The sequence below is a fragment of the Heterodontus francisci genome, chromosome 31, assembly GCF_036365525.1.
Source record: "Heterodontus francisci isolate sHetFra1 chromosome 31, sHetFra1.hap1, whole genome shotgun sequence".
Lineage (NCBI taxonomy): Eukaryota > Metazoa > Chordata > Chondrichthyes > Heterodontiformes > Heterodontidae > Heterodontus > Heterodontus francisci.
In genome coordinates, this window is record NC_090401.1 from 42,355,751 (window position 1) to 42,370,789 (window position 15,039).

At 42.8% G+C, this 15,039-nt stretch overlaps 1 protein-coding gene across 3 annotated transcripts in view; it reads right to left on the reverse strand.

The window, feature by feature from the left end:
- Window positions 1–15,039, reverse strand: part of LOC137347195 (mannosyl-oligosaccharide 1,2-alpha-mannosidase IA-like) — a 220,230-nt gene that overhangs the window by 59,249 nt on the left and 145,942 nt on the right. For all 3 annotated transcript variants that reach the window (XR_010968907.1, XM_068011410.1, XM_068011409.1), the window contains exon 8: window positions 6,313–6,428. Coding sequence is in view for 2 of the 3 variants with exons in the window: in XM_068011410.1 (XP_067867511.1) it covers window positions 6,313–6,428 (116 nt within the window). In the remaining variant the exon portion in view is untranslated. The remainder of the gene's footprint in view (window positions 1–6,312; window positions 6,429–15,039) is intronic.

The following is a 15,039-nucleotide window of genomic DNA, read 5'->3' on the forward strand; positions in this document are numbered from 1 at the left end:
TTCGGCCCACTGAGTCTGTGCCGCCCATCAACCACCCATTTTATACTAATCCTACACTATTCCCATATTCCTACCACATCCCCACCTGTCCCTATATTTCCCTACCACCTACCTATACTAGGGGCAATTTATAATGGCCAACTAACCTATCAACCTGCAAGTCTTTGGCATGTGGGAGGAAACCGGAGCACCCGGAGGAAACCCACGCAGACACAGGGAGAACTTGCAAACTCCACACAGGCAGTACCCGGAATTGAACCCGGGTTGCTGGAGCTGTGAGGCTGCGGTGCTAACCGCTGCGGCACTTTAAGGTGGAGCATAAGGAGTAATGGCAATGGTGATAAAGGAAGACTGTTAAACAGATGAAAAGACTTCATTATAAGTTCAGATTTGATGCTTTTTGCAGTCATTACTAAGGAATGTTCTGAGTGAAGTCCTCTTGGTTCTCCACTCCATGTTCTTCTGCCTCCAAAGCAGCTAAGGCCAGCTCCCAAGAATCTCCAGATGCAAATCTTTTTGGATGGCAAAGGTGTGCCAGGGACATTAAGCTATGCGAGATACATGCTCCGGATCATATTGCAGAGGCCCTCCAATGTATCAAGGCAACAACCTTTAGGACCCATATGGTTGTAGCTATGAGAACTTCAATAGATTCATGTGCCTTATTATAATAGTCCTGAGCTGGTGCTTGTGCAACGCCTAAAGGGGCCATTATCCTTGGCAGTTCACCACCCACAAACTGTCACTTCACTATCTTGGTTGAAAAGTTTAGGGAGGATAGAATTCTTGAGGTTGAATCCAGATAATCTGGCACTGACATTCTTTGCATGTGGTCACACAATCTGGACATCTGTCAAGTGGTAGCCCTTCCTATGAAGAAAGTTGAACAGGGTAATTGTATGAACTTGCAGTGCTACCTGCATGTCCTCTATTGCACCTTGCACTTTAGGGATTCCAGCAATGTGAGAAAACTGGATGACCCTATCATGCTGCTGCCTTTCTGTCATGCCAAACGAGATGAATTCCCCAGCTTTTCTAAAAACCGTGTCAATTACCTGACGAATTCCTGCCTTGATGTCACCCTGCACAGACCTCTTGTGGCTGTTTGAAATGGGCTGGTATTATAAAAAATGTGTGCGGTCATAACTTTCACAATCACAGGCAGAGCTGCCTGGGCAGATAACTTTGCCAACAGGTCATCATGTAGCAGCTGATACAGTTCACCTATTGCACTCTTCTTAGACAGCAGTCCTTATCAAGATCTTCATTAAGATCTATGTGGCCTGTAAATTATTTGTTTGCGGGGGTGTGGAGAGGGGGCACAAGGTTTTGTAGGGTGCATCCTTCTCATATGCTGCCTCACTCCGCTTCCCCAACGCCACTCCCCCCAATCCTGCACTGCTGCTCCTTCTTCATTAAAATTACACAGAAGGGATTGCCCGCTCCCTTGTAGCATTTGTGTGTGGATTTGAAGACGATCTCGCGCTATGGCAGAAAATACACCACTACCATTACGGGCAGAAATGGGTCCTGTCTTAGAATTCACCTCCAAAAATGCCTGTATGAAGTCCCGAACCCGCCAGAATAGATTAGGGCTCAATCTTTTCTCGCCCTCATTCCCACATTTTTCTATTATTTGCCTTGTTGTTCACTTACCCTTCTTCCCTGGTGGTATATATCTATTCTGTGCTGTGTGGTATTTCTAAATATCATTTACTTTTCTCCTGTACATTTCCCCTCTAACATTACTACCAAAACCCAAGCATTTAGTTGGCCCCTTATTTGCTTCAAATCTGCTATTCTAAAATTCAATGTTTCATCATCTTCCCATTACAAACTTAAAGTGTTGGGATTATTGTCTGCAGGCTCATGAATGACATGAAGATTTGGGCCAGTGTCAAAACCCCAGATGTGAAAAAAAAGATTAAAATTGAGTCTAGATGTGAAGGGAGAGTGCATTCACTTCTCGCAGATGATATTTAATATTGATAAATCTCATTTTATGGATGTGGGTAGGTCTAATGTCAAGCATGTGTAAACCATGCTGGGTTCTTATTTAGTCTGTTGAGTGGGAAATAGGCTTGTTGTTACAGTGCATGCATCTCTAAAGGATAAGTGCTGAGAGGCTTTAACAAAAGAAAATAAACTATTAGAATGTATTGCGAGGATACAAAGAACAAAGATAATTACAGCACAGGAACAGGCCCTTCGGCCCTCCAAGCCTGCGCCGATCCAGATCCTCTCTCTAAACATGTCGCCTATTTTCTAAGGTTCTGTATCTCTTTTCTTCCTGCCCATTCATGTATCTGTCTAGATACATCTTAAAAGAATCCATCGTGCCCGCATCTACCACCTCCGCTGGCAATGCGTTCCAGGTGCCCACCACCCTCTGCGTAAAGAACTTTCCACGCATATCCCCCCTAAACTTTTCCCCTTTCACTTTGAACTCGTGTCCTCTAGTAATTGAAACCCCCACTCTGGGAAAAAGCCTCTTGCTATCCACCCTGTCTATACCTCTCATGATTTTGTACACCTCAATCAGGTCCCCCCTCAACCTCCGTCTTTCTAATGAAAATAATCCCAATCTGCTCAACCTCTCCTCATAGCTAGCGCCCTCCATACCAGGCAACATCCTTGCTGATCTAATATAAACCAAAAATCAACATATAGTGCTAAATAGGTTGGCATCACTCAAGTCAGGAAGTCACCGGTCTAGATGGAATGCATCCTAGATTACTGAGGGAAGCAAGGGTGGAAATAGCAGAAGCTCTGACCACAATCTTTCAATCCTCTTTGGATATGGGAGTGGCGCCAGAGGATTGGAGGACTGAAAATGTTACAACCCTATTTAAAAAAAGGAGAGCTGCAGCACAGAGAGACAGCTGCAGTACAGAGTGAAACCATAGATTGCACTGTCAGTCATAACGGCCAGGAAGGAGGCCATTCAGCCTAATGAGTCCATGTCATCTCTCTGTGTGACAATCCAGGAAGTCCCATTCTGCCCCACTTCCCCATAGCCCTGCAAGTTTATTTCCCCCAACTGCCAATCTAATTTCTTTTCGAAATCATTGATCATCTTTGCTTCCACCACCCACATAGGCAGCGAGTTCCAGGAATGGTTTGGGTAGGAGTTGATGGATAACCATAATGATCCACAGCACTCTGGGGTAGAGAATTTCAAAGATTCACAACCCATGGAGTGAAAACATTTCTCATCTCAGTCCTAAATGGACAACTCCTTACCTGAGACTATGACCCCTCGTTCTAGACTCTCCAGCCAGGAGAAACAGCCTCTCAGCAACTACCCTGTCAAGCCTTCTGAGAATTTTATACATTCCAATGAGATCACCCCTCTTCTTCTAAACGCCAGAAAATGTCGGCCCATTCATCAATCACTCCTCATAGGACAACCCTCTCATCCCAGGAATCAATCTAGCTGAATAGCTATTACGGACTGAGCAACAATAGACCAAATGGCCTTTTGTGCGGTAACTTTTTATGATTCAATTCAAATTCCGATGCTGTTTTCTGGCAAATATCTGCATTAAAGCAGCAACTTTGTGCTTGTGTTTCAGTTGATCATGATTCATGTCATACTCGCATTGCCATTAGTAATGACTAAAATAGAGATAAAAAGAAAACCACAATCGGTGATGCACTGAAATAAACTCAAAAATGCGCAGCAGGTTCACCAAAAACCGAATCAGCAAGATAGGTTGGGGTAGAATTTCCGCAAGGGTTTTCCCAATATCCCACTAAACCTTCAGAAGATTGGAAGAAACCTAGCAGAGATGGTGCAAACAGCCCTTTCGGCCATTCCTCCGGGATCTGATGTTATGCTTGGCAACTCCGAACACTTTGAAAACTCTACCTCGTTAGCACGTTCAAAGTTCTGATAAAGAGTTCCACAGAATATCAACCATTCTTTCTCTGTCAGATCATGATCAATGTGAACAGTGTGGATTGTAAAAAGATTGGGAAATTGAGAATTTGATGAGACCGGGACTCTCTGTTAGTAGATCAAATGGATATTTAGTCTTAACAGTTAGAATTTAACTTAGAACTTTAAAAACTGCAAGTCAGTTAACGGTTAGGAGTTAGCAGTTAACAATCAATCAGCTGTAAGTGATTGCCTGAATAAGAGGTAACTACTGTGAGCTGGAAGCTGACTGAGCAGTTGTAACTTGAGTGTGGCTCAAAAGGTGTACAAAGGCGGTTACTGCTGGAGCACAGAGTGTAACCATGGGTTGCAACGTGAATGAACTGTAAGATCCCAGCGGCGGCGGGTCCAGGTCCTTAATTGGCCATTAATAGGCCACTTGAGGGCCTCAATTAGCTTCTGGGTGGGAATGCCATTGTTGGCCTATCCCGCCCCTGAGAAGATCGCTTGGCGACGGGGAGGCAATGGGCTCTCCGCCGCGCCGCGATACTTGTGCCCCCCCCCCCATCTCAGGGGGCCCCATAAAATCCTGGCCCCAGTCCTGGATGAGCAGAAATTTCCTCCAATTAAATATTGGGAAGACTGAAGCCATTGTTTTCATTTCTCACTCCAAACTCCATTCCCTAGCTACTGACTCCATCCATCTCCCTGGCAACTGTCTGAGACTAAACCAGATTGTTTGCAACTTTCGTCTCAGATTTGACCCCGGGATGAGCTTCTGACCACATATTCGCACCAAGACCGCCTACTTCCAGCTCTGTAACTTCGCCCTGCCTCAGCTCATCTGCTGCTGAAACCCTCCTTCATGCCTTTGTTACCGTCAGACTTGATTATTCCAATGCACTCATGGCTGGTCTCCCACATTTTACCCTCTGGAAACTTGAGGTCATCCAAAACTGCTAATGTACCAAGACCTATCACTTCTGTGCTCACTGACCTACATTGGCTCTTGGTCAAGCAATACCTTGATTTTAAAATTCTCATCCTTGTTTTCAAATCCCTCCATGGCCTTGCCCTCTCTATCTCTAATCTCTTCCAGCCCCACAACCCTCTGAAATATCTGCGCTCATCTAATTCTGGTCTCTTGATCATCCACTATTTTAAGCGCTTCACCGTTGCTGGCCATGCCTTTTGTTGCCTAGGCCCTAAGCTTACGAATTCCCTCCCAAAACCTCTCCGTCTCTCTACCTCACTTTCCTCCTTTGAGAGGCTCCTTAAAATCTATCTCTTTGACCAAGCTTTTGGTCATCAGCCTATTATCTCCTTATGTGGCTTAGTGACATATTTTGTTTTATAATGCTCTGTGAAATGCCTTGGCATGTTTTATGACATTAAAGGCACGATATAAATGTAAATTGTTGTTGTAGCCTGCAAATGTTTTCAAACTGCAAGTTACTATTGAATCTGCTTCTACCACCCGTTCAGACAGTGCATTCCATATTATAACAACTCGCTACATGAAAACATTTCTCCTCATCTCCCCTCTGGTTCTTTTGCCAATTATCTTAAACTTATGTCCTCTGGTTACCAACCGTCCTACCAATGGAACCAATTTCTCCCTTTCAAAACCCCTCAATTTTTGAACACCTCTATTATATCTCCCCTTAACTTTCTTTGAACTAAGGAGAACAATCCTAGCATCTCTTGTCTCTCCACATAACTAAAGTTCCTCATCCCTGGTCCCATTCTCGCAAATCTCCTCTGTACTCTCTCCAATATCTTGGTCAGCCTTCCTCAAGTGTGGTGCCTAGAATTAGACAGAATACTCCAGCTGACACCTAACTAGTGATTTTATAAGGGTTTAGCATAACTTCCTTGCTTTTGTACTCTCTGCCTTTATTTATAAAGCCTAGGATCCTACATCCTTTAAAGCCTTAGAGACTTGGCCTGACATCTTCAAAAATTCATGAATTAACTCGGCTCATAGTCTCCCTCAATACAGACTGTCCAATCAGCACTGTCCAGTTTATTTGATTAATCTCGCAGCCAATCTACTTCACCTGGGGGGGGGGGGGGCCATGGGAAAAATAAATAGCCTTATGAGCACAATCGCCACATAGCCTCACTTACAAAAGCAAATTTAAAACACTATTCAGGACATACTTGCTTCTTTACCTTCGTTAAACAATATCTCACTTTTTCAGTGTCTCACTCAATTTATCTCTCAATAATATTAATAGTTCTGCCTATTTTTTTTCCCAGGAAGTGTTCCATAAAGAAAGGAATCAACTGGTGATAGGGAAAGGGAATGTCTATGATGGGATAATTATACATGAACTAACTGTCCTTCTCTTGCTTCAAGCTGTCATGTTTTTAAGATAAAATGTGTAGAGTTCTGCAGCATTGTTTCAAATACTTGTGGAGTTATGTACCTGTAAAGCCTCATAATACATAGTTTTGGCTTCCTCATCAGTTTTGTCAGACATAAGCCAGGCTTTGATCAAATATTCATAGAAACTGTCCCCAAGCCCACCAATGGAGACATGATCTAGAAAACAAAGAGCAAAAGAATTAGTTAACTATCAGATGTTGGGATTTTACCTTACTCTCACTGTATTCTATACTAAAAGTAATCAAACAATAAAAATGCAGATACCTACCTTTTCGTCATATAACTATAGTACCAACAAATTAAGCAGGTAATTCCCAAGTAACAAGACTCTTGTTATGACATCCTCCCTTACAACATACTGGAAGAATGCAGCCCCAGCACTATCTTCAGTTCTTTTGACCACAAAATGTATTGCAGCATAAGCTTTAGTCACCAAACTCTATATTCCCATTTCCTTCATGAGAAACTAGAAACAAATACGTCACTGGAGCAGTGTTTCAGAGGAATATTTTCCTGATAGTAAAATCTCTGTCCATCTTTCTCAACAACACCCAGTTTGAACCTCTCCAATCAGGTTTCCACCAACATCACAGCACCAAAATGGCCCTAACCAAATCACAAATGACATGCTCTGTATTTTTGACCATAGTGCATTATCCCTACTCATCCTCCACCACCTGCAGCTTTTGACATAGTGCGCCATACCATACTACTCCAATGTCTCACCTCCATTATCTGGCTCAGTGGGACTACATTCACTTGATTCCATTCTTAGCTATCTGACTGAAGCTAGAGCATCTCCAGCAATGGTTTTGTTTCTCACCCACCCATTGTTAAGTCCTAAATCCCCCAGGGATCTATCCTTGGCCCTCTCCTATTTTGCATCATCTGCAGATATGGGACTGTTGTGTATTGTATTTAGCAGCATAACAGGGACATTCTGGAGAAAGTCTCAGACTCAGGATAAAGTCAATTAAGAACTGTTTATTCTGTATATATATTTATTATTACTACATACTCTCTCATCAAGCCTCCTTTGCTAGCATCCTTCCTGCTGCTCTCTCTACACTCCAGCCTAACTTCATGTGACCATGACATGATCACTCTTACATTGGGAGGGGTTGCTATCACCATCATCAGCATTAACCCTTTACATCCTTATACTACATCTCCCCCCAAGTCTTTATCCAACATTTTATCAAATGTATTTACATAAGTGACTTATCTACTACCCTCTCCCCCACCACCCCAAGTTTCTGACTTCACAGATTTAATTGGTAAGAGGTTTGCCAACTGGTTGTAGTCTAACTGGGTCGATCAGTAGTCTTCCTTGCAAGTCTGGATCGCTGACTTGGTTGCTCTATACTACAGATTGTTGCCTTCTGTTCGAATTGGGTTTGTTCCTCATCATCTGGATCTTCCAAATGAATTACTGGCTGTTGTTTTTGAAGAATAGGGATGCTAGTTCTCCTATTTCTTCTTATGTTTCCTTCAGTTATGTACATAACATATGATCACTGGTAGTTCTCATGTCTATGGATTACTGTACCTTCTCTTTCTAGGTCACGTATCCATACTGTTTGACCATTTTTTAGTTCTGGTAAGTTTCTTAGAGTCATAGAAAGATACAGCACTGAAACAGGCCTTTCGACCCACCGAGTCTGTGCCGACCATCAACCACCCATTTATACTAATCCTACATTAATCCCATATTCCTTACCACATCCCCACTTTACCTCAATTCTCCTACCACCTACCTACACTAGGCGCAATTTACAATGGCCAATTTACCTATCAACCTGCAAGTCTTTGGCTGTGGGAGGAAACCGGAGCACCCAGCGCAAACTCTGCACAGGCAGTAGCCAGAATTGAACCCAGGTTGCTGGAGCTGTGAGGCTGCAGTACTAACCACTGCGCCACTTGTTTGAAATCTTCTATTATAATTCCAGTTGTGTTGCCTTCTGTAAGAGTTCTCCCTGTCTTTTACTTTTTCGTAGTCCTGGATATTCAATCCAGGAAGCAAGTTCTTCAGCAATATAGAATATGTGTTCTTATGTTCCTGCCCATCAGTAGTTCTGCTGGTGATGATCCACACATCGGTGGCGTAGATCTATAAATTAAAAGTGAAATTGGAAGATCTTCATTCTTTTTTAATAATGACTTTAATGGCTCTTACACCTCTTTCTGCCTCACTGTTCGACTGTGGGCACCGTGGCAAATTCGAGATATTGAAATCCCATCTTCGTCGCAAAGTGAGAAAAATATTCATTCGCAAATTGTGCTCCGTTGTCTGACAAGATTTCATCAGGGATACCGTACGTCGCAAAGATGTCTTGAAGAGTTCTGATGATCGTTTCTGTCATTGTAGAATGCAATCTTCTGACTTCCATCCACCTTGAGAAGCAATCCATGATGATCATGTATGACTTTCCACTGAACATAAATGAAGCCATACCCAGCCTTTGCCACGGTCTAGTTGGAAACTGTGATTAACAGAGGTTCACGTTGTTCTGATCTCTGTACTGCGCATGTCTGACAATTTTGGATCACGTTCTCCATATCTTTAGATATTCCAGGCCACCACACCGAAGATTGTACCCTTGCTCTGCACTTGGTTATATCCAAATAACCTTGTTGTAAATGATCTAAGATTTCTGATCTCAGTGGACTAGGAATGACTAGTCTGTCGTTGTATACCAACAAGTCGTCTATAATGGTAAAGTATTTCTGATACTCATAAAACGTTTTCATTGTTCTCCCTAAAATAAAAGCAAAATACTGCGGATGCTGGAAATCTGAAATAAAAACAAGACATGCTGGAAATACCCAGCAGGTCTGGCAGCATCTGTGGAGAGTTAACGTTTCAGGTCAGTGACCCTTCTTCAGAACAAGCAAATATTAGAAATGTAAAAGGTTATAAGAAAGTAAAGCGGGGGTGGGGCAAGAGATAACAAAGGAGAAGTTGTAGATAGGACAAGGTCACAGAATAGCTGACCAGAAGGTCGTGGAGCAAAGGCAAACAATATGTTAATGGTGTGTTGAAAGACAAAGCATTAGTACAGATAGGGTGTTAACAGACTGAAAATTGAACAGCCGCAAGTACAAACATGAAAAAAAAGTGGGTAAGCAAACTGAACAAACTAAGATGAAATAAAATAAAATGAACACAAAAAAAAATAAAAGGAAAAAGAAAAAAAATAACTGAAAATAAAAGTAAAATGGAGCCCGTCATGCCCTGAAATTATTGAACTCAATGTTCAGTCCGGCAGGCTGTAGTGTGCCTAATCGGTAAATGAGATGCTGTTCCTCGAACATGCGTTGATGTTCACTGGAACACTGCAGCAATCCCAGGACAGAGATGTGAGCATGAGAGCAGGGGGGAGTGTTGAAATGGCAAGCAACCGGAAGCTCGGGGTCCTGCTTGCAGACTGAGCGGAGGTGTTCCGCAAAGCGGTCACCCAGTCTGCATTTGGTCTCCCCAATGAAGAGCAGACCACATTGTGAGCAGCGAATACAGTATACTAAATTGAAAGAAGTATAAGAAAATCACTGTCTCACCTGAAAGGAGTGTTTGGGGCCTGGGGTAGTGAGGAGAGAGGAGGTAAATGGGCAGGTATTACACCTCCTGCGATTGCAGGGGAAAGTGCCATGGGAAGGGGACGAGGTGGTAGGGGTAATGGAGGAGTGGACCAGGGTGTCACGGAGGGATCGATCCCTTCGGAATGCTGACAGGGGAAGGGAGGGGAAGATGCATTTGGTAGTGGCATCACGTTGTTCTTCCACCTGGACGTGCTTATGGCCACCTGTGTATGCAATACTGCTTACGGGACTACAGTCCTCGTCACTCTTTTGGGCTTGGTGCATTTCCTGCAACTTCTGTGTGCTTGCTGGGCAATTTTGTGGGGTAGGTTGGGAATATGATTCTATCTTGCATACAAAATTCACATCCTGCCGTCACACATCAGCTAACGATTGCAACTTCCTTTGAATGTATATTGTCTCATATGTATACCGCATCAACCTTAGACTAAATCTTTGTATTCGTGGAGGCATTTTTGCAATCTCCTTCTCATCTAACAAAGATACCAAAGGTTTATGGTCTGTCTCGATGACAACACTCAATCCAATGATGTAGTCGGAAAATTTATCACATGCCCAAGTAACAGCTAGCGCTTCTTTTTCTATTATGTATACCGTGTCTCTGTGTCTGACAAAGTTCTTGACGCATAGAATATCGGTCTACGGGGACCATCAGGTTGCTCCTGAAAAAGAACGGCTCCTAAACCAGTTGAGGAGGTGTCTGCCACTATCGTCGTAGGTAGTGTAGGGTTGTAGTGTGCCAAGATGTCCGGTGTTATAAGCATCTCTTTTATTCTCCTGAATGCTTGTTCCTGGTGGGAATTCCAACACCACACTTGCTGTTTTCTGAGGAGTTGTCTCAGTGGATCAGTTATCTGTGCTAAGTGAGGCAGAAACTTTGCTAGTTGGTTTACTATTCCCAGGAATCTCTGGAGCTGAACGGTAGTAGGAGTAGGAAATTCTGTAATGGCCCTTTTCTTCTGTGGATCTGCCATTATGCCTTCTCTGCTCTCTATGTTTCCCAAGAAAAGAATTAAGGTCTTGGAAAAATTGCACTTCTCGTTCAGAGTAAGTCCCGTGTCTTGAAGTCTCGAATCGTTTGAACTCTTTGGTCATGTTCCTCTACCAACTTCCCATGTATCAGGATGTCATTCATGTGACAAATAACTCCTTTGAGTCCTTCTAAGATGTTAGACATAGACGTTTGAAAGATCTCTGGTGCGGACATTATTCCAAACGATAACCTATTAAAATAAAATCTTCCGAAAGGCGTTATAAATGTAGTCAGTAATCTTGCATCTATCTTGAGGTCTTATCTAGGGGTACCTGCCAAAACCCACTATTGGCATTGAGTTTTGTAAACATGGTGATCTGAGAGTGTTGCGCTAAGCTGTCATCAACTGTGGACTTGAGTGAATTTCACATGCTGCTGCTTTGTTGAGCTGTGTTAAATCCACACAAATACGCAGAGTTCCATTCTGTTTTGGGATGGGAACCATGTCTGAACACCACTTCGTTGGTTGTGTTACAGGAGAGGTAATGCCCATTCTTGCCATCTCTTCCAATTGGTCTTGAACTTTGCTTAATCATGGATGAGGTATCTTTCTGTGTGTAAAGATGCACACTGGCCTGACCCCTTCCTTGAGTATGATTCTGTACTCTGTCTTGAGTATTCCAAACCCTGTGAACAGCTTCAAGAGTTCTGCTTGGAAGTGGTTCTTTACCCATTTGCTTGATTTTGTCTATCTTCTTGATCAAATGCAGGTCTAAGCATGCTTTTCTACTCAGTAAGGAAAATTCTTGATTATGCAAGACATATAAGGTTTCCACGATTTGTATCCCTCTGTGTTGGAGAGTTGCTTGCAGTTTGCCTTTTACTCTCAGTTGCTTCCCACCTTGACCATGCAACTGTGTATCCACTGGTTGTAGGCAATGTCTCATCAACCATGGCTCTTGGTCTGACAGAACTGTGACACAGCACCTGTGTCCAGTTTAAAATTCGTAAGGTGTCCATTTATATAGATGTCCGCCGTCCAGAATCCATTATTTGGGTCATTTACTTCTGCTAGGAAATTTTCTGGTGTTTTATTTTCTGGATACTGATGCACTTGATTCACTGCTCTCTGCGTGAAAGTCTTCTGCTTTGCACTCTTGAGTGAAAAAGTTTTGCTCTGGCACATTTTCCCATAATGTCCAGTCTTAATACAATTGAAGCACTCAGCTTTATTTGCTGGACACTGATCCCTTCTGTTGGTCTTCCTGGCTCCACAGTGTTGGCACGGTTTCCTGGTGTCATGTACCTTCTCACCTGTGTGTGTCTTTATCCTGTTCCTGCTTTCTCCCCATATCCCTTGATTCCATTAGCCCTAAGAACTATATCTAACTCTTTCTTGAATATATTTAATGATTTGGCCTCAACTGCTTTCCGTGGTAGAGAATTCCACAGGTTCACCACTCTCTGGGTGAAGAAATCTCTCCTCATCTCAGTCCTAAATGGCTTACCCCTTACCCTTAGACTGTGACCCCTGGTCCTGTATCACCCGCCATCGGGAACATCTTTCCTGCATCTAGTCTGTCCAGTCCTGTTAGAATTTTGTAGGTTTCTATGGTATCCCCTCTCACTCTTCTAAACTCTAGCGAATACAAGCCTACAAAGTGTTTCTCAGACTTTAGCTTCACAAACTGTACTGTCATTGGACTTCTTTTCATCCATGGCTTGTCCTCAGCCCGCAGAATGGCCCTATTTTGTTTGTGAACTTCAGCCTGTCTTACAATCTGAGTGGCCTTTTCAAGTGTAAGGTCCTCCTTTGACTGCAAAAGGTCTGACAAAGATTCAACAGCTATGCTATCTAGTTCACTAGATTGATTCCAGAGAATGGGTTTGTCTTATGAAGAAAGATTGAGCAGTTTAGGCCTTTACTCTCTAGAGTTTAGAAGAATGAGAGGAGAGCTAATTGAGGTATATAAGAAGATTAAGGGGATTGACAAAGTAGACGTAGAGAGGTTGTTTCCTCTGGTGGGGTTATCTAGAACGAGAGGTCATAGTTTTAGGATAAGGGGTAGCAGATTTAAAACAGAGATGAGGAGAAATTACTTCTCTCAAAGGGTCGTGAGTCTGTGGAATTCACCACTCCAGAGTGTGGTGGATGCTGGAACATTGAGTAAACTTAAGGAGGAGACAGACAGATTTTTAATTAGTAAAGGGTTGAAGGATTATGGAGAACGGGCAGGAAAGTGGAGTTGAGGCCGAGATGAGATCAGCCATGATCGTATTGAATGGCGGAGCAGGCTTGAGGGGCTGAATTGCCTACTCCTGCTCCTTGTTCTTATGTTCTTATGCAGACAACTATTCAGTCTCTGATTAGTTCTTCCTTTAATTGACCGTATTCGCATCCCTCTGCCAAACAGATCATGGGGTGTGTGTATGTGTGGGGGGATGGGGGTGTGTGTGTGTGTAGGGGGGATGGGGGTGTGTGTGTGTGTGTGTGTGTGTGGGGGGGGGGGGGGGATGGGGGGGTGTGTGAGTGTGGGGGGGGATGGGGGTGTGTATAATCATAATCAGATGCCCATGATCCAATGGGGATGTTTGATCATTTCAGCGAAGCTTTGAGGACATCTCTAAAGTGTTTCCACTGTCCTCCTGGGAGTCTCCTGCTGTGACCAAGCTCTGAGTAGAACATCTGCTTCACGAGTCTGGTGTCAGGCATGCAAATGATCATTAATATAAGAATCTACGGATTTGCCTATCTTCTGTGCCTATTTATTAAATTTGGCCCTTTCCAGGATTTTATTGCTGCGAAGATTAAAATATTTATCAAAATCTTGAAGGACACCTTCAAATTTATCAGAAGCCTCATTTATCCCTTGCTTCACAATTACGCCATCTGCAATCGCACCTACCAAATTTAAAACGGTGTTGAGCTACTCAACTTCTGATTTTGTATGGAGTTGGGAAGTAATCCTAAACCTTAGGAATCTCTTCCTCCAAAGAGACCAATTTTGAACCTGATTGGGTCCTTCTAGATCTTGAAAACTTTCTGGCATTCCGAATTTTGAATCCATATTACCTTCTTCGCTTTAGTAGGCTTTGGAGGGTGTTCCAAAAACAAGAAATGCTGGATTCACTCAGCAGGTCTGGCAGCATCTGTGGAAAGAGAAGCAGAGTTAACGTTTCGGGTCAGTGACCCTTCTTCGGAACTGACAAATATTAGAAAAGTCACAGATTATAAACAAGTGAGGTGGGGGTTGGGCAAGAGATAACAAAGGAGAAGGTGCAGATTGGACCAGGCCACATAGCTGACCAAAAGGTCACAGAGCAAAGGCAAACAATATGTTAATGGTGTGTTGAAAGACAAAGCATTAGTACTGATTAGGTGTGAATATACTGAATATTGAACAGCAGCAAGTGCAAACCTGAAGAAAAACAACCTGAAAAAAACAGTGGGTAAGCAAACTGAACAAACTAAGATGAAATGAAATAAATGCAAAAAAAGATTGTAAAAAATGTAAAAAGGAATGTAAAAAAAAAAGGAAGAAAAAATACTAAAAATGACTAAAAATGAAAGTAAAGTGGGGGGCTGTCATGCTCTGAAATTATTGAACTCAATGTTCAGTCCAGCAGGCTGTAGTGTGCCTAATCGGTAGATGAGATGCTGTTCCTCGAGCTTGCGTTGATGTTCACTGGAACACTGCAGCAATCCTGGGATTCTGTCCATTTTTACAATTTTTTACAATCTTTTTTTGCATTTATTTCATTTCATCTTAGTTTGTTCAGTTTGCTTACCCACTGTTTTTTTCAGGTTGTTTTTCTTCAGGTTTGCACTTGCTGCTGTTCAATATTCAGTATATTCACACCTAATCTGTACTAATGCTTTGTCTTTCAACACACCATTAACATATTGTTTGCCTTTGCTCCGTGACCTTTTGGTCAGCTATGTGGCCTGGTCCAATCTGCACCTTCTCCTTTGTTATCTCTTGCCCAACCCCCACCTCACTTGTTTATAATCTGTGACTTTTCTAATATTTGTCAATTCCGAAGAAGGGTCACTGACCCGAAACGTTAACTCTGCTTCTCTTTCCACAGATGCTGCCAGACCTGCTGAGTGAATCCAGCATTTCTTGTTTTTATTTCAGATTTCCAGCATCCGCAGTATTTTGCTTTTATTTGTAGGGTGTTCCCCTTTGTTTT